Here is a 20,491-nt window from a genome sequence, read left to right on the forward strand (position 1 = left end):
TAGAGGCCACATTTATGACTGTATCTTCATGAAACTTGGTCAGAATGTTAATCTTGATGATCTCAAGGTCCAGTTTGAATCTGGGTCATGTATGTTCAAAAACTAGGTCACCAGGTCAAATCAACGAAAAAGCTAGTTAACACTCTAGAGGCCACATTTATGACCATATCTTAATGAAACTTAGTCAGAATATTAATTTTGATGATCTATAGGTCAAGTTCAAATCTGGGTCCAGTGGGTCAAAAACTAGGTCACTAGGTCAATTCGAAGGAAAAGCTTGTAAACACTCTAGAGGCCATATTTATGACCGTATCTTCATGAAGCTTAGTCAGAATGTTAATCTTGATGATCTTTAGGTCAGGTTTGAATCTGGGTCATGTGGAGTCAAAAACTAGGTCACCGGGTCAAATCAAAGGAAAAGCTAGTTAACACTTTAGAGGCTACATTTATGACCATATCTTAATGAAACTTGGTCAGAATGTTAATCTTGATGATCTTTAGGTCAGTAGGTCAGGTGAGCAATACAGGGCCTTCATGGCCCTCTTGTTTAGAAGAAGAAGGGTTTGCAATCATTTAATTTCGCAGGCATGAAATTTCTTTGTTTTTGTGAAAACAGTTTTTTTTGTGGGGATACTAATTCCTTGGTTTCAAATTCTGAAGATGAAATGAATGTAATTATTTTAAGGATTGAATGAAACTTTGTGCATTTAGACGGGTATAAACGACATTTGGACTTCTGGATAATCCATGAATCATGCAAGCATGATTATTTCCGTGGACTGATGTAGACACGTAATCTAGGAAAAGTAGTCCTCCACAAATATCAAAAATTTCAATAGTATATATTATACAGAGTAAATATGTGTTGGCAGAATAGGCTTGATATTTAAATGAATTGGAAAAATGATTGTTGTTTTTGTAGAATGTAGGAGTGGAGCATGGTGCTAGATGTTGGAAATTTCTGTGTGAAAAAGTTTGTAGTAATATTATGCTGAAATCTGATCCTTTTCCAAACAGTGTGAAATATTGGATATGGCGTGTCAAATGGCATTTCATCTTCTTCAGTTACCAGTAATAGTGCTAGTCTTTTGACTTTCAAACTTTAAAAATGTGCGATAGCATTCAGTTCTGTCATAACTGTAAAACAGAAAAAGTGTAAGAAAAGTGTAAAACCACAGGTCGTAAGTCTGGCAACTTGGAGATGTGGGATGTACATTGTGTAAATATAATATATAAGCAAATATTACTGGGACCTTGTTTTAAATGACAAAATTAAGTCAAAATGGGAAATAGAAATTCTGTTTTAATGTGTCCAGTGGCTTCGAAACCTCTGAAAAGATCTGCAGTGGATTGTAAGCTTAGCAGGTATAACTAAATAATATTTCTTAATGTTCTTAATGTGCAAAATATTGAGCACAATTTGTTAATTTTATGAATGATGTGACACAATGGTGCAGGCGGAGAGCATTGGACTTTTGATCGAGATGTTGTTTGTCAGAATCTCTATGAGAGTGGACTTTGATCTATAAATTCCCTTGCCAAGAAGTTAATACTGCCATGGTCAGAAATCATGGGAGTTGAGAAAACTTTCTCTACAAATGATACAAATATAGATAGTTTTAATTAATTACAAATGAAGGTAGATCAGAAACCGAGAAATTAATGCTAAGATAGTTTTAGGGTGAGCCCACATTGAGTTCTCCAACCTGTGAAATATCACTTCATCATCAAATTATTTGGTTGAGTTATATCCCTTTGAATTTAAAATATTTTTGTTATAAAGCCTTTTAGCATAGTTTTGCTAGAGTTCTGACCCTTTGAAGTTTAATTTAGTCATATAGCATTATGGTATCAAATTATTTGTTGACCCTTTGAAATTTATGTTTTAGTTGTAGAGCATGTTATTATGTTTTTGTTAGGATTATGACCTGTAAATCTTACCAACTTCTAGTTGATTGTCTTAAATTTTGTCATCAAATTATTTGTTGGAAGATATGACCCTTTGAATTTAAGGGCCGCAATGACCAAGTGGTTAAGGTCACTGACTTCGAATCACTTGCCCCCTTCACCACTGTGGGTTCGAAACCTCATTTTGGTTGTAGAAGTCTTTCATGTGAGGAAGCCATTCAACTGGCTTAAGGTAGTTCTGCACGTTTGATAAACCGGAAGTGATGGCGTGACGCCATTTTTCCGGAAAACGTAGAATAAAGACTGGATTCGGCGTACGGAACAGAAAATCATTTTATAAATTAATGGCAACCTGTAAGTAAATTTATTACAATGGTACTGTTGCTATATTGTAAAGTCAAAATATGATATTAAAACATATCACATGTTAAATAATTCAAAATAATGTCCTAAAATTAGCGTGAAATGTCCGGTTTACTTAAATCATGGTCAGATATCTCAAAAATAAGCACATGGACCTATATATTTTATTTCATCAAATTATAGGCCATGTCTTTATTTACAACTGTGAGAAGTTTCATCAAAATCTACATTGTAGAAAAATTTCTATTCGCGAAAATGTTAAGAAAGTTATGATTTTCCCATAGACTCTCATTATGAAATATTGCGTGAGGTCCCTATTTTTCAAATCAGTCTAGCAAAAAATCAAGCGCACGACCCTATCTTTTTTATTTGCTTAATTTTCTAGGTTTATTCTGAAGTTTTGAAAAATCAGTGTTTAATCAAATTCTACATTGTAGAAATAATTTTGATCCAAACGTGCAGAACTACCTTAAGGAATGTCAGTAGTTCTACTCAGGTGCTCGTGAAAAGTGGCAATTAAACTACATGTATGTTGATTTGTTATTTCATTTTGTTTTATATTTATTCTTTCAGTCACAAGACACAGTCATCGTCATGGTTACCTCCAAGAGAGAACTGGGATCCAGGGAGCATGGGACTTCCTTACGGTTGGGAAGGGGCTAATGACAGGAACAAGAAGCCATATTTTATAAAGTATGGAAAAAAAAAAACATCACACTTTCTCCATTAGCGTAATCATTTTCAGTTGGAAAAGTTCAGTTTTGAGGTGTGTCCAGTTTCGAACATTTTAATCCAACGGGCAGAACTTTCATACCGACAGACTTTTATGGTTTTCCTGGGTTTCTGCTGCTTCTAAGGCATTTCAGTAGCAAGAAGTGCCACAGCACAATGCAGATAATTCCAGAAAATAGAAAAGACAAGAACACCTTGCTATGCTTCTCATTTTATACTTAATTCTCCAAAATAATTGACAAAAAAATGCAAAAACATTTCAAGACTGCTATTTTTCCATAATGTTTTTCAATATGTGTCACCTTCACCTTATTTTACTATACGTCATCTAACATAGTAGCCTGTCTTTGCGGAAGTGTAAATTTCCTATTAAATTTTTAGGTTTTTTTTTTTGAGAACCAATCTTTGAGAATTATTGAAATGAAAATTTAAGACACTGTGGAAGGGCTGTATCATTAATTATTTGGGCTTCCATTCATTACAATTTCAAGAATTTTATTACAGATTTTTTCTTCCATTAGGTATTCTGGCACATTTGATAAATTGGAAGTCATGATGTAACATCTTTTATCTGGATTACAATAGAGTAAAAGCCTGAACCAGATGTATAGAAAGGAAACATCCTAAATGTATATAACTGTTATCCCAAAAAATGGAACTATACACTTTATTTGACCATGAAATAGACATTATGTTCATTAATTTTAGAATTACAAAATGTTTCATTAAAGTCTACATTTAGATGTTAGAAAAATTTCTTTTTGCTGAAATGTCATCAGAATTTTATTTACAGGGAACAGATTTTTACAGGTGGTTTATTAATGTGTATAATTTTGTTAAAGGTATTTTTGGGGATATGTCTCTTTTAAGAAAAAAAAAATGTAGTAAGTATATCTTTTATTATTTGTATTTTATTTTGGATATAATTTACAATTTCAGCCATGTTGAAAATTTCACAAGTCGAGATGACCCCAGAGACGATCCAGATTATATTGAACCACCAAAACCTCGTGAAGTAGAGCTTGTACGAGACTCCCAGAAGGGGTTCGGGTTTGTTGCTGGAAGTGAAAAGCCAGTTGTTGTTCGATTTGTAACTGAAGGTATGATAAAATGGAATGAGTAACAAGAAATCTTGTGGTAGCTGTAAAAAGTCTCACCGTACTTGGATTCAGTGTTGTTGTATTTTCTGATGCTTGGAGAACATTCAGTTTTACGGTAGTTGAATTTCACTCAAGCCTGTGCTAGAGGGAAGTGAGAGGTGTTGTACATTTTGTTGCCAATGGTGACAGACTAAGCCAAACCAGGTCCACTATTACGTTGCTTTCTATCCTTCAAAAGGATCTTTCGCAGATTTTATTATAAAATACATAATTCTGCTTTAGTTTAAGTTATACATAACAATGGCTTAATGGTTGCATTTGCCTCACATTGTGTGAGGTCAGGAATTTTATGGCTTTCATATACAAGACTTAATAAAAAGGATACTAGTAGCTTCCTTGCTTTGTGCTCAAATTTATTGGGATAGTTCCAAGATTACTACAAGTTGACACTGAAAAATTGTTTAAAAGATGTGATACACACACTCACACAAACAGTCCTAAGTAATATGTTTAAGTCCTCAAAGTGAGTGGTAGTCTGATATTTATAATGTTAAGCCTGAACTTAACAATTCTGAATTTTCTTCTTTGCTTTGTCTGTATTAAATTAGCACAAACTGTAAAGAAACATGAATGTACATTTTGGGGCTACTTACAGCTTGACAAAAATCTGCTACAGACGAAGTTATACAAAATGAAAATTTGCCATTCTTAAGTCCGACTTACACCATTGATAAATATGGTAGCTGATTATATTTAAATAGCCATTTATAATGTAGAAATTCTAAAACTGCATGTGAGGTCAGGGAGCAGTTTAATACCATTAGAAGTATTTAGATTAAACCCAATCACTTCTTTTCATCTATTTTCTTACGAAATAAGCTTTACCATCCAACAACATCCAATATATTTATATACTATTATGCGGCTTGCCAAAGCAAGCTGAGGATAAGTCTACAGCCCATGAGGATGCATGGAAGGGGGATGGGGGAGAGAGTATTGTAGTAAAATGGTTTTAAATTTGGTACAAACATAACTTGCCCTGCCACAGTTGAAAATAGCATTTCTTGAATGACAGTTTTTGTGAAATCTTTAAATATCCTTTAATTTCCAAATAGAATGGACTACGTGTAATGGAGTGGTAATAATTACCAGGAACTGTAAACAACACGTCATAGCAGAAGCAAGTCCCTGCAATTATCTTTAGGATCATATACCACACCTACCATGAGTTTGAAATTTTTGGAGACAAAGGTTGTGTTGTTTTATTAGTGGTGTAGCTGAAAAATATCACATACACAACATGTATTTACAGATGCTATTCGTGCTGACTTGATTTCAAACTGTGTTCAGTTTTCATTTATCTTACTCATGTTTTGGCAGGATCAGGCATGCAGTCCTAGCAGATTTGATTTGTGTGTTTCTTCTTTTTTTCATTAGTTGAATATTGGCTGAGTAATTAAGACCTTTTTGATTAAAAAATTTTGATTAAAAAATGTGTTTGCACAATTACTGGTATCAAGCAGCTTTAGTAAATATGACTTGGAGCTAATGATATGGAATTTTCTAATGTTAGGAGTCAGTAAAATATTTCAAGTCGATGAATTAGTACAAAAATAGTTTGATCGTTGATTCATTAGTACAAAAGTAACCTGATTGCCAATTAATTTTTAAAGAAATATCCTTATTTTTAGCTCATTTGTCACAAAGTGACAAGGTGAGCTTTTGTGATCGCGCGGTGTCCGTCGTCCGTCCTCCGTCCGTCCGTTCGTGCGTCCGTGCGTCCGTCCGTAAACTTTTGCTTGTGACCACTCTAGAGGTCACATTTTTCATGGGATCTTTATGAAAGTTGGTCAGAATGTTCATCTTGATGATATCTAGGTCAAGTTCGAAACTGGGTCAGGTGTGGTCAAAAACTAGGTCAGTAGGTCTAAAAATAGAAAAACCTTGTGACCTCTCTAGAGGCCATATATTTCACAAGATCTTCATGAAAATTGGTCAGAATGTTCACCTTGATGATGTCTAGGTCAAGTTCGAAACTGGGTCACATGCCTTCAAAAACTAGGTCAGTAGGTCTGAAAATAGAAAAACCTTGTGACCTCTCTAGAGGCCATATATTTCACAAGATCTTCATGAAAATTGGTCAGAACGTTCACCTTGATGATATCTAGGTCAAGTTCGAAACTCGGTCACGTGCCATCAAAAACTAGGTCAGTAGGTCAAATAATAGAAAAACCTTGTGACCTCTCTAAAGGCCATATTTTTCATGGGATCTGTATGAAAGTTGGTCTGAATGTTCATCTTGATAATATCTAGGTCAAGTTCGAAACTGGGTCACGTGCTGTCAAAAACTAGGTCAGTAGGTCTAAAAATAGAAAAACCTTGTGACCTCTCTAAAGGCCATATTTTTCATGGGATCTGTATGAAAATTGGTCCGAACGTTCACCTTGATGATATCTAGGTCAAGTTCGAAAGTCGGTCACGTGCGGTCAAAAACTAGGTCAGTAGGTCAAATAATAGAAAAACCTTGTGACCTCTCTAGAGGCCATATTTTTCATGGGATCTGTATGAAAGTTAATCTGAATGTTCATCTTGATGATATCTAGGTCAAGTTCGAAACTGGGTCACATGCCATCAAAAACTAGGTCAGTAGGTCAAATAATAGAAAAACCTTGTGACCTCTCTAAAGGCCATATTTTTCATTGGATCTGTATGAAAATTGGTCTGAATGTTCATCTTGATGATATCTAGGTCAAGTTTGAAACAGGGTCATGTGCGGTCAAAAACTAGGTCAGTAGGTCTAAAAATAGAAAAACCTTGTGACCTCTCTAGAGGCCATACTTATGAATGGATCTCCATAAAAATTGGTCAGAATGTTCACCTTGATGATATCTAGGTCAAATTTGAAACTGGGTCACATGCCTTGAAAAACTAGGTCAGAAGGTCAAATAATAAGAAAACCTTGTGACTTCTCTAGAGGCCATACTTTTCATGGGATCTGTATGAAAGTTGGTCTGAATGTTCATCTTGATGTTATCTAGGTCAAGTTTGAAACTGGGTCAACTGCGGTCAAAAACTAGGTCAGTAGGTCTAAAATTATTTAAATCTTTTGACCTCTCTAGAGGCCATATTTTTCAATGGATCTTCATGAAAATTGATCTGAATGTTCACCTTGATGATATCTAGATCATTTTCGAAACTGGGTCACGTGCGGTCAAAAACTAGGTCAGTAGGTATAAAAATAGAAAAACCTTGTGACCTCTCTAGAGGCCATATTTTTCATGAGATCTTCATGAAAATTAGTGAGAATGTTCACCTTGATGATATCTAGGTAAAGTTCAAAACAGGGTCACGTACCTTCGAAAACTAGGTCCATTGGTCAAATAATAGAAAAACCTTGTGACCTCTCTAGAGACCATATTTTTCAATGGATCTTCACGAAATTGGTCAGAATTTTTATTTTGATAATATCTAGGTCAAGTTCAAAACTGGGTCACATGAGCTCAAAAACTAGGTCACTATGTCAAATAATAGAAAAAACGACGTCATACTCAAAACTGGGTCATGTGGGAAGAGGTGAGCGATTCAGGACCATCATGGTCCTCTTGTTTATTTAATAGTACAAAAATAGCCTGATTGCCAATTAATTTGTACAAAAATAGCCTGATTATTTATTTAATAGTACAGAAATAGCCTGATTACCAATTAATGTGACAAAAATAGCCTGAGTGTTTATTAATTAGTCCAAAAATAGCCTGATTGTCAAATAAAAATAGCCTGATTGTGTGATTAACTTGTATTAAAGGCGTACGCTAGAATTCCCTGTATATGAGATGGGCAAAAATTTTCCCAATAACAGAATTTCTTTAAACTTTGGATATTGAAGGACAGTCATCTAAGAAACAAAAATATGCAATAAAAATTATAGGTCACCGGTATCGAAAAAGAGTTATCTGCCCTTGAAAACGTCATTTTGGGGGGAAATGCCGTTTTCAAGGGCAGATAACTCTTTCGATACCGGTGACCTATGATTTTTATTGCATTTTTAGCTCGACTATTCGAAAAATAAGTAGAGCTATCCTACTCACCATGGCGTCGGCGTTGGCGTCACACCCTGGTTAAGATTTTCGTACCAGTCCACATTTTGACAAAGTCTTTTGAGATAAAGCTTTGAAACTTTCAACACTTGTTTACCATCACCATGTCCAGTTATAGGCAAGAGTACATAACTCTTTCAAGCATTTTGACTGTATTATGGCCCCTTTTGACTTAGAAGTCTTGGTTAAGTTTTTCGTACCAGTTCATATTTTGACAAAGTCTTTTGAGATAAAGCTTTGAAACTTTCAACACTTGTTTACCATCACCATGTCCAGTTATAGGCAAGAGTACATAACTCCATCAAGCATTTTGACTGAATTATGGCCCCTTTTGACTTAGAAATCTTGGTTAAGTTTTTCGTACCAGTTTATATTTTGTGTAAAGTGTTTGACATGTGGCTTTGAAACTTTTATATCTTGTTCAGTATAATAGTCTCTATCAATAGGCAAGAGTATGTAACTCTCTCATCTTTTTTAGCTGAATTATGGCCCTTTTTGAACTTGGAAATTGGTTCTGTTTTGTATATGTCCATGTTTTGTCAAGACTATTTGACATATGGCTTTTAAACTTTAAACACTTGTTTATCATTATGATTTCCATCTGTAGGCAAGAGTACATAACTCTGACAACTATTTTGACTGAATTATGGCCCTTTTTGGACTTTGAAATTTGTTCAGTTTTTCTTACAAGTCAGCGTTTTGTCAAAACTATTTGAACTCTAGCTTTGAAACTTTTAACATTAGTTTATCAACATGATTTCCATCTGTAGGCAAGAGTACATAACTCTGTCAACTATTTTGACTGAATTATGGCCCTTTTTGGACTTGGAAATTAGTTACATTTTTCATATAAGTCCATGTTTTGCCTAACATATAACTTAACATATTTGCCATCATGGTCACACATTGCCATTTAGTGCAAGACTAATCGAAATCCACCAATACAGGAACATTTTTTGTTTAATCCATTTTTTTGTTTAGTCTGAAAATCTATGGAAATATTTTGACCCCATTCTTCAATCAGTTCTTCGAATAGTCGAGCGCGCTGTCATCCGACAGCATTTGTTTTGTTTCTTAGATGATTGTCCTTCAATATCCAAAGTTTGAAGAAATTCTGTTATTGGGAAAATTTTCGCACCAAATTCTAGCATACGTCCTTAATATAGCAATATTATATGATTGTTGATTGAAATCAAGCCATAATTGCCAAATTTTGTTCAAAATGCTTGATTTTGGACAATGAAATGTTTCTGGTATTGTGCTGATTTTAAACCTAAAGCTTCTGACTGCTTAGTTATTCAGAACTCATTAAAATTGAAAAAATTCTGCATGCACAAGAATTAGAAAGTAGGTCAACTCTGTCAATTGAACAGTTTGGATAGCACTAGATTTAGCTTACTTTTGTGGCATTTTAAGAAATTCAAAATCCAGCAGTGATGAAAATTTTCTTCAAGATCATATAATTAAAAACAGTTTATTCATGAATCATTAACAAATTGAGCTGATCACTAAGAGTTTTCCTACATTTCAGGAGGTCCAAGTGTTGACAAATTACTACCTGGAGATCAGATCATCAAAATAAATGGTCAAGATGTGAAGAAAGCTCCTAGAGAATTTGTTATTGATTTAGTCAGGTAATGTTTTGTCTTTCATGAAAATTGACTGGAATGGTTCTTTTTGGGTGAGGTCCCAGTTTCAGAGTCCATGGTGTTGTTGATATGTTATTCTCATGTTTCTGAAAACCGTTAGTATATTTAAGAAAACATTTTTAGCAAAAGAGTGTTTTAACACTTATTTATGCATGATGGGCGGTTATACGTCGGGCACAGCTTGAGTGAAATTATATGTACGACGTATTACCGCCCGAGTGTATAAGTAGTGCTAAAAAAATGGTTTTGGTATGAATTATTTCGATTCTAATATGCCCATAATCTAAAACACTAGATAAATATAGTAGCGCTCTTTCTTGGTCGCAACAAAAAACATTGACGTCACCGCACGTTAACGTGATGTCATTCTAACGTAAAATGTTTCAACAGAGAAGAGCATATTAGAATTTCTGGTCTTTTGAAAAACTGGTCATTTGTTAGATCAACATGCACTTATATATATAATCCAGTTTTTTAGCCTCCTTTAAGGAAGTGATTATAGTATCTGTTCCTTAGTTAAATAAAGAAAGCAAAGGCAGATAGTAGTTTTACGACTTGCAGTAGTTGTTACCATGAATTATTAGCCTTGGGTTGTGTCTTTCTTAAATTATTGAAACAGATCTCCTGACATTGATTATAATTTGGTGCCAATGAAACAAAGTGCTTCTCAAACTATGGACTGAAAACAGTGATCTTTTTGACTTTGGTGCCAATGGAACAAAATGCTTCTGATTGAAATCTTGTGAAATCATTTAATTTTATTGACAAAAAAATGTTGAAGTTTTAACCAAAACAGCTTCGAGGTCATGAATTAATGGATTTGAAATTTTAATGTTATTGAATTAATTTATTTGTTTTATCTGTTTGTTGGAACTTTCACAAAAAAATTCTTTCTCTATGAAGGATAGAAATTTCCCAGCGAAATTCACAGCTCACAATTTCTCCTCTTTAGTCTGTGGCCATCATGAATATTCAATAAACGTGGAAGCTTTTAGCAGATAAATTGCTCATATTGAGATCAATCATACAGAAAAGATGGTTCTATAAACTACCAGAAATACTGTATAAAAAGTAAGGGAATTATGTGGGTTGCAACATAATTTGGTAGAGAGACTCCGCCAAAATGCTGCCATACCATGATTACTGTAAAGTGAGATATTTTTGAGAAACTAACAGTTTACTTTACTGTAAAAGCACATATTTTTGCTGGGTCAAAATTTTGTGAGCTCGAATTTTTGAGTATGTTCGCGAGGTTTATTATTCGCAAAATAGAAAAATGGTATTTTACTTGAATTTAAATTATACTAATGGTGAATATTTATGCAAGGATTAATTTTCGCAAGATAGAGGGCCATGCGAATATAGCGAAAATTAAACTCTCACGAACGTTTCTGCTTTTACAGTATTGGACATTGGAATAGGTTTGCATGGTATTCACAATATGTGGCCAAATTGTGAGTCATACAGGACTATTCACTCTTGTGTATATTTATTTTCATGAATGGAGGCAGTGAATAAAACAATGTGGGTTCAAGCCTGACTCAGGGCATTGAATTCTTCATGTGAGATAGCCATCAAGGCTAACGGAAGGTCGATGGTTCTTACCAGGTGCCTGCCCATGGTGAAATAATGTATGGAGGGGCACCTGAGATCTTCCTCCACCATCAAAGCTAGAAAGGCACCATATGACCATAATTGTGTTGGTTCAATGTTAAACCCAACAAAATAAATGAATAAATAATTTGTTTTTTGTATATCTCAAAAGTATTTGACCTGGAGTCATCAACATTGTCAGATTTTTATTCAGCATGTAATGTTGTCAGGGTGGGATTTTGTTGGGAATTTTACTTAGCGAGACTAGAGTTGTGGCCCTTGACAGTCGAATATATACTTCAGGGGCCTAAAAGAGAAGCAAAACGAAACAAAATAAAAAAAAAAAAAAAACAAAGAGAAAGGATGGAAACCAGCATGATCTTTGCTTGGATATTTGAAATTGTTACCATTGATTTGTTATTCTGTTTTAGGTCCTGCAAGCAGTCAATTACTCTCTCCGTGTGCCAACCTTATAATGATAATGTAAGTATTCTAATCTGTCCATTTGTTGTTTATACATTTAGCCTGTGGAGCTTATGTATTTATAGAACTTTGTCCTAATTGTACTGTAAGCATTGTTGTTTATGTATTTAGCAAGCTTTTACAAAAATAGGATGTTTGTTATGATGATATTAATGCAGAAGTTAAATAGTTAAAAGCTTAGACTTAAAAAATAGGCCTGCGTTCATTAGTACCTCATCATAGAAGTATTATTGCTAAAAGCTGTATGAAAATTTAGGGTTATAGATTATTACTGAGGCATTTCATGAAAACATGCAATAAGAGACAAAGAGCTTGATGACTTCTTCCTGGATTTTAGACCATTACTCGCCCCTTCATAAGGTACTGTGCGGATCAGTCAAATTCCGCGGTCACAGGTATTTGAACCAGCAACCTCCAGATCAGGAGTCTGGCGATGTACAACTGCAACCATTGTTTAATTGTTGGGGTTAACTGTGGTGCCATGTCTTCACATGGTTATACAAGGCAAACCTTTATATAAAACACACCATTATAATATTCAGGGAGAAAAAAACAACACATGAGCGAAAGAAAAAACCCCAATGATTGGATAAAATATTCCTGATAAAAGACATATCTGAATCAGTAAATGCTATATGCTCATCCAATTTTCAGCAGACAACACTTTATCATGGAAAGATCTTGGCTTGACATATTTATGTACATTTTGAACATACAATGTCGGCTTACACGACTTAAAGCCAATTTTATAAGCAGGAACAAGATCAACATAGATTTTTCTTTCTTTTCCGGAAATGTACCTATAAATGAACTTGCAGGACCATGTGTATTAGGGTTTTCTCCTTCTGTTAAAATAAATTTGTCTTTCCCATTTGGAGAGGATTTATAATGTCATGACTTTTTCTTAATCAAAGATCACATCCAGATTTTGGCTATTTAAATTGAAGTTTGGTCATATAATGAACATTAGAACATGAGTTTTTTAGCCCACCATCATCAGATGGTGGGCTATTAAAATCACTCTGCGTCCGTGGTCCGTCCGTCCGTCATTCCGTCCGTCCGTCCGTCAGTCCGTCCGTCCGTCCGTCCGTCCGTCCGTTAACAATTTCTCGTTATCGCATCTCCTCAGAAACTACTGGGGGGATTTTGACCAAACTTTGTCAGAATGATGTATTGTTACCCTAGTTGTGTCCCCCTGAAAATCAGACTGGTTCAACAATTTATGAGTGAGTTATGGCCCTTTGTTTATTTCTATATTTTACATAGATTTATATAGGGAAAAACTTTGAAAACCTTCTTATCCAAAACCACAGGGCCTAGGGCTTTGATATTTTTTATGTGACATCATCTAGTGGGCTTCAACTAAGATTGTTCAAATTATACCCCTAGGGTCAAATATGGCCCCGCCCAGGGGGTCATATGGTTTACATAGACTTATATAAGGAAAAACTTTGAAAAATCTTCTTGTCCAAACCACAAAGCCTAGGGCTTTGATATTTGTAATGTATTATCATCTAGTGGTTCTCTACCAAGTTTGTTCAAATTATCCCCCTAGGGTCAAATATGGCCCCGCCCCGGGGGTCACATGGTTCATATAGACTTATATAGGGAAAAGCTTTTAAAATCTTCTTGTCAATAACTACAACATTCAAACTTGGACCACTTGTATATTTTTGAGTGGCAACATGAACCTTGACATGAGTTGACCTTGATTTTGACCTAGTGACCTACTTTCACATTTCTGTAGCTACAGCCTTCAAATTTGGACCACATGCATAGTTTTGTGCACCGGAAAAAACTTTGACCTTGATTTTGACCTAGTGACCTACTTTCAAATTTTTGAAGGTACAGGCTTCAATTTTGGACCACATGCATAGATTTGTGCTCTGAAGTGAAATTTGACCTTGATTTTGACCTAGTGACCTACTTTCACATTTCTCAAGCTACAGCCTTTAAATTTGGACCACATGCATGGTTTTATGTACCGAAACAAACTTTGACCTTTACATTGACCTAGTGACCTACTTTCACATTTTTGAAGGTACAAGCTTCAAATTTGGACCACATGCATAGTTCTGTATTCTGAAATAAAAATTGACCTTGATTTTGACCTAGTGACCTACTTTCACATTTCTCAAGCTACAACCTTCAAATTTGGACCACATGCATAGTTTTGTGTACCGAAATGAATTTTGACTTAAAGATTGACCTAGTGACCTACTTTCACATTTCTGTAGCTACAGGCTTCAAATTTAGACCACATGCATAGGATTGTGTACCGAAACAAACTTTGACCTTGATATTGACCTAGTGACCTACTTTCAAATTTTTGAAGGTACAGGCTTCAATTTTGGACCACATGCATAGATTTGTGCTCTGAAGTGAAATTTGACCTTGATTTTGACCTAGTGACCTACTTACACATTTCTCAAGCTACAGCCTTCAAATTTGGACCACTTGCATAGTTTTGTGTACCAAATTAAACTTTGACCTTAAGATTGACCTAGTGACCTACTTTCAAATTTCTCAAGCTACAGCCTTCAAACTTGATTCACATGCATAGTTTTGTGTACAAATAACTTTGTCCTTGAAATTGATCTAGTGACCTACTTTCACATTTCTCAAGCTACAGCTTTCGAATTTGGACCACATGCACAGTGTTGTGTATGGAAATGAAATTTGACCTTGAGCTAGTCAATAAGTCTTGAAATTTGGAACACTCAAAAATGGCACATTGGTGGGCGCCAAGATCACTCTGTGATCTCTTGTGTTTCTAAATTATCTTAAAAATGCCAGATCAAGAAGAAAAAAAAAACAGTGCCGAGATAGGAATTGAACCAGAGCCGCAGGGCACTGTCAATAACTATGTTTCAAAGCTGTCTTAAGAAATACAGGAATAATTTTCTGATATCTTAAAAACTTTCTATTTTTTGTTGTTGTAAGATTTGGAGGTTAGTACCTTTAATAGTATACCAATCCTTTGTATAAATTTTAAAATCCATTGTAGACAATAATTGTTTTTCATTGACAGTTTCATTTGGTAAGCTAGCTTGACTGTGTATTGGTTGTTACATGTAATAAGAAATATTTTAACTGTTTTGATTTGAAACTAATTCCACATAGACTAATTGTGGCTTTTCTGTCTCATGACCTAGGTATCATCAGCAACAACATTATTGGCTGTAGAGATTGCAGCAGTATTTTTGTGTTTGACTGCCCCCTTTGTGTTGTTGTTTTATCTTTATTATTAACATTGTATCATCATCATCAATCATCATCGTCATCATCATTTGAGACCAGTAGGAATAATACATGTACCAGCTATGGTAGTACACGTTCTGATTCGAAGTAGTGTCCAGAATAATTTAGATAAGTTTAAGCATTGCGTAATTGTATACCATCATCAATAGCATATTTGTTTTTGTATTAACCAGACACTGCCCTCTTTTTGTTAAATTGTAATATTTTTGTATGCATAAAGAATGAAGGTTGGCTGGAAATGTTACGAGACATAATGGCTGATGCAGATGAGGTAGGGGAGATAAATCTGGTATAGAATTGTAGCCCTTGATTCTCACAACCTCACACAGTATAGACTATAAGAGTAGTCATTTATTTAAATAAGTGATATAAAAGAATGCTGTAGAACATGTTTATTTAACATTAGATTATTTCCGTATTATGTCTGTAAAAAAGTAGAAATAATGCATATATATTGCATGCAGTTTATTATGCAAATTAAATGGATTCTTGAAAAAAAAAAAAAACACTCAAAATTATACACAGTTTAAACATATATATCTGTTTGGTATACCTAATTTGACATTACATATATTGTATGATTATATACCTATAAATATTCTGTAAAATATATGTCCTATTTCAGAAATAGGCACCGACAGACAGAAATCAAAAACAAAATTCCATGGTGTGGAAATCAGATTCTGTAATTTGCCTGTGCTATAACTGATTTCAGTATAAATAGTTTTTTTTTTGTTTCAAAGGAGTTATGGTCATTTTTGGCTAAATAAACACAAAAATATGTATAGGTATATAATAGAATGGTCATTGTAACAGTAGGTTGCTCTGGGATCTGTTTGGTTCTTGCGATTTTTACCAGACCTGATCATACCTGGCAATTTGCATGCCTGATGATGCAGGCTTGGAAAAATCTATTCAACCCCCAGATATTGTATGATATAAATGGTATTATTACAGTAGACTAAGTATTTCATATTACGACAATATATAATGGATTATATTTAAGTGAGGTTATGACCATCAAAAGGCTCGGGTGGCTGTTTTTTACCATTTTTTTTTATTGCAAATTTACTTTTTGCACAAGGAAAGACAAGCATGATAAAAGCATGTATATAATTAGTTAATATTTATTTGCAGCAATGGTAATTTTAAAAAATTCATTATATGAATGAAATATGTACAATTCTAGGACTAGGAACAAGGAAGCAGTTTATTTCTGGTCAAGCAAATGCATGAAATTTTATGGTCTGTGTTTGTATTGTTCATGATCTTGTTCACCTTTTTTTCAGGACATTTACACATGATTACTTGTACATTTTCATAACATCCATCTTTTTTAATTTCATAATTTTAAGAGTGGCATTCATCATTGTTGTAAGTCTGAAATTTGTAGGTAAAAGTGTCAATGATCGGTTTGCTCTATCTTTGGATAGAACGCAAAACAGATTTATATTTCGGATTATATAAAATTCTAACACGATCCACAGCAAACATATAGCGAAATCGCCTATACATGAATCTATGATAAAATATAGCTCTTCCATTCCGCCCTACGGTAATATGACTGAGATTCTACTCGGCTTCCGTTATATACAGTATAATACCCATTACCGACTAAATACTCGACTTTTCAGTGCTATGTAGATCTAGTAGTAATAAAAAGTACATCAAATTTTCTGAAACAAAAAATATCTAACTGATGAATTTATTTGTTTATATTTTTACCGTAAGAAAATGTTTCAGCCCGGTAAGTTTCAACTTCAACACCAGTGCATCTATGTCTGGTCGTGTGTGTAGTTTACAACTTCTGCGTTGTAGGGACCACAAATGTCAACTAGATTCTACTTTGACAGTAAATACATTATAATTAATGTTCCAATCTTCCAGACTCAAGTGTTTACGTGTTTATATGCCGCCGCAATGTTCTGGCGTGTATGTTTCAGTGCCATCATGTAGGTGACGTGTACTATTTTTAGAAACTGCATATATAAACTTTGAATTAAGTATTTACCTCTGATTTCTATATCCGACCTTAGATGTTATTGAAAATAACATTTTCACGGCAATAACTACTTAATACTTTAATTAAAATTTACTAAATATCGGAAAATTCCGTTCCATTCGTGGGGAGGTTTTTATAATAGCATATGGCCAGCCGAATGACATATCGCACTTAAATGTAGTGCTGTAAATTGCAAAGAATTTGCGTGGTTAGAATCCAAATAATAAATATGTTCCAATAATTTTATCAGTTTATAAAATATGGGCAGTCGTTCGGATGCGATATTAAATCACTCGTGCTACGCACTCGTGATTTAATTATTACGCATCCGAACTCCTGCCCATATTTTATTAACTGATAAAATATAGGCACATAATTATTATTTCTTAAATACACGATCCTCAGCAAACATATAGCGAAATCGCCTATACATGAATCTACGATAAAATATAGCTCTTCCATTCCGCCCTACGGTAATATGACTGAGATTCTACTCGGCTTCCGTTATATACAGTATAATACCCATTACCGACTAAATACTCGACTTTTCAGTGCTATGTAGATCTAGTAGTAATAAAAAGTACATCAAATTTTCTGAAACAAAAAATATCTAACTGATGAATTTATTTGTTTATATTTTTACCGTAAGAAAATGTTTCAGCCCGGTAAGTTTCAACTTCAACACCAGTGCATCTATGTCTGGTCGTGTGTGTAGTTTACAACTTCTGCGTTGTAGGGACCACAAATGTCAACTAGATTCTACTTTGACAGTAAATACATTATAATTAATGTTCCAATCTTCCAGACTCAAGTGTTTACGTGTTTATATGCCGCCGCAATGTTCTGGCGTGTATGTTTCAGTGCCATCATGTAGGTGACGTGTACTATTTTTAGAAACTGCATATATAAACTTTGAATTAAGTATTTACCTCTGATTTCTATATCCGACCTTAGATGTTATTGAAAATAACATTTTCACGGCAATAACTACTTAATACTTTAATTAAAATTTACTAAATATCGGAAAATTCCGTTCCATTCGTGGGGAGGTTTTTATAATAGCATATGGCCAGCCGAATGACATATCGCACTTAAATGTAGTGCTGTAAATTGCAAAGAATTTGCGTGGTTAGAATCCAAATAATAAATATGTTCCAATAATTTTATCAGTTTATAAAATATGGGCAGTCGTTCGGATGCGAATATTAAATCACTCGTGCTACGCACTCGTGATTTAATTATTACGCATCCGAACTCCTGCCCATATTTTATTAACTGATAAAATATAGGCACATAATTATTATTTCTTAAATACACGATCCTCAGCAAACATATAGCGAAATCGCCTATACATGAATCTACGATAAAATATAGCTCTTCCATTCCGCCCTACGGTAATATGACTGAGATTCTACTCGGCTTCCGTTATATACAGTATAATACCCATTACCGACTAAATACTCGACTTTTCAGTGCTATGTAGATCTCGAAGAAATAAAAGTACATCAAATTTTCTGAAACAAAAAATATCTAACTGATGAATTTATTTGTTTATATTTTTACCGTAAGAAAATGTTTCAGCCCGGTAAGTTTCAACTTCAACACCAGTGCATCTATGTCTGGTCGTGTGTGTAGTTTACAACTTCTGCGTTGTAGGGACCACAAATGTCAACTAGATTCTACTTTGACAGTAAATACATTATAATTAATGTTCCAATCTTCCAGACTCAAGTGTTTACGTGTTTATATGCCGCCGCAATGTTCTGGCGTGTATGTTTCAGTGCCATCATGTAGGTGACGTGTACTATTTTTAGAAACTGCATATATAAACTTTGAATTAAGTATTTACCTCTGATTTCTATATCCGACCTTAGATGTTATTGAAAATAACATTTTCACGGCAATAACTACTTAATACTTTAATTAAAATTTACTAAATATCGGAAAATTCCGTTCCATTCGTGGGGAGGTTTTTATAATAGCATATGGCCAGCCGAATGACATATCGCGCTTAAATGTAGTGCTGTAAATTGCAAAGAATTTGCGTGGTTAGAATCCAAATAATAAATATGTTCCAATAATTTTATCAGTTTATAAAATATGGGCAGTCGTTCGGATGCGAATATTAAATCACTCGTGCTACGCACTCGTGATTTAATTATTACACATCCGAACTCCTGCCCATATTTTATTAACTGATAAAATATAGGCACATAATTATTATTTCTTAAATATATTACAGTTCTATAGAGAAATTGTCTATTATAAGCTTAATTTCAGACCTAGAGGGGCATTTGTGAGAAGGTAATGAGGTCTTTGACCTCGCCCATCCACCTCCTAGCACTGTTACTGGTTCAAAATCTAGTTTAGGATGTAAAACTCTTTTATGTGAGGAAGATATCAAGCAGGCTTATGAAAAGAAGGTTGTTCTACCATCGTATCCATGGTGCAGGCTTACGTCTTAAATACTGCATGGAGGGGCAACTGGACTCCTGCACCGTCAAAAGCTTGAAAACCACCATGCAACCTTTGTGTTAGGGTGATGTTAAATCCAACAAAGAAATGAAATAAATTTCAGACCTACAACTAAAATGAATGCTCTTGACTAAAGTTTGCATAAAATCAAGGTTTTGTTTTTGTAAAATGACATAATACTTCAGTGTACTGAATCATTTGTTTTTATGCTAGCATTTAATTTTGTACCACACACTAAATATTTTCAGCTTTTCTTACACTTTTTTGTACTTTAATTTTCATAATTAATGTTTTCAGTGTTTATTACTTTAAATGAAAAGGGGTTAAAAGGTAACTTCGAGATTAAGATTTAACCCTTAGCCTGCTGCAGGCGAATTTAACAGCCTTTGCAAACAGCTTGGAACCAGATCAGACGCCGATTAAATCGGCGTCTGATCAGGTTCCAAGCTGTTTGCTAGTCTGACAATATTTCTTCCAATTTTGGAGCAAATTGAATAAACTTTACAATTTTAGCAGATGACATTTCCAGCAGACGACAATTTATCTAGCATGCTAAGGGTTAAATGAAAAGGGGTTAAAAGGTAACTTTGAGATTAAGATTTAAGGGTAAGGAAGGTAGTTAAGAACTGCATGAAAATAATAACTTGGAAGAGATTGACAGGTTTGAGTCATTTAGTTAGTAACTACATAATGATCTAAGAATTGCAACAATTCTGGTGTATATTTATTAAAATGTTTTTCAGTGAATTATCGAAATATTAGAGTGAAATATATCTGGTATTTTCACAGTGAAAAATATCAAATATATTTTTCACTGGTAAGAAACTATAA

General features: G+C 34.2%; 1 protein-coding gene across 12 annotated transcripts in view; it reads left to right on the plus strand.

The window, feature by feature from the left end:
- LOC123557003 (uncharacterized) overlaps nt 1–20,491 on the plus strand; it is a 99,852-nt gene that overhangs the window by 32,225 nt on the left and 47,136 nt on the right. For 11 of the 12 annotated variants that reach the window (XM_053543298.1, XM_053543305.1, XM_053543302.1 and 8 more), the window contains exons 3-6: nt 2,845–2,964; nt 3,943–4,103; nt 9,729–9,831; nt 11,871–11,922. In XM_053543298.1, the coding sequence (XP_053399273.1) occupies nt 2,845–2,964; nt 3,943–4,103; nt 9,729–9,831; nt 11,871–11,922 (436 nt within the window). Of the gene's footprint in view, nt 1–1,034; nt 1,366–2,844; nt 2,965–3,942; nt 4,104–9,728; nt 9,832–11,870; nt 11,923–20,491 lie in introns of those variants that run through there. The other variant, XM_053543301.1, reaches the window with a different exon arrangement.

The sequence above is a fragment of the Mercenaria mercenaria genome, chromosome 5 (assembly GCF_021730395.1).
Source record: "Mercenaria mercenaria strain notata chromosome 5, MADL_Memer_1, whole genome shotgun sequence".
In the NCBI taxonomy this organism is placed as follows: domain Eukaryota; kingdom Metazoa; phylum Mollusca; class Bivalvia; order Venerida; family Veneridae; genus Mercenaria; species Mercenaria mercenaria.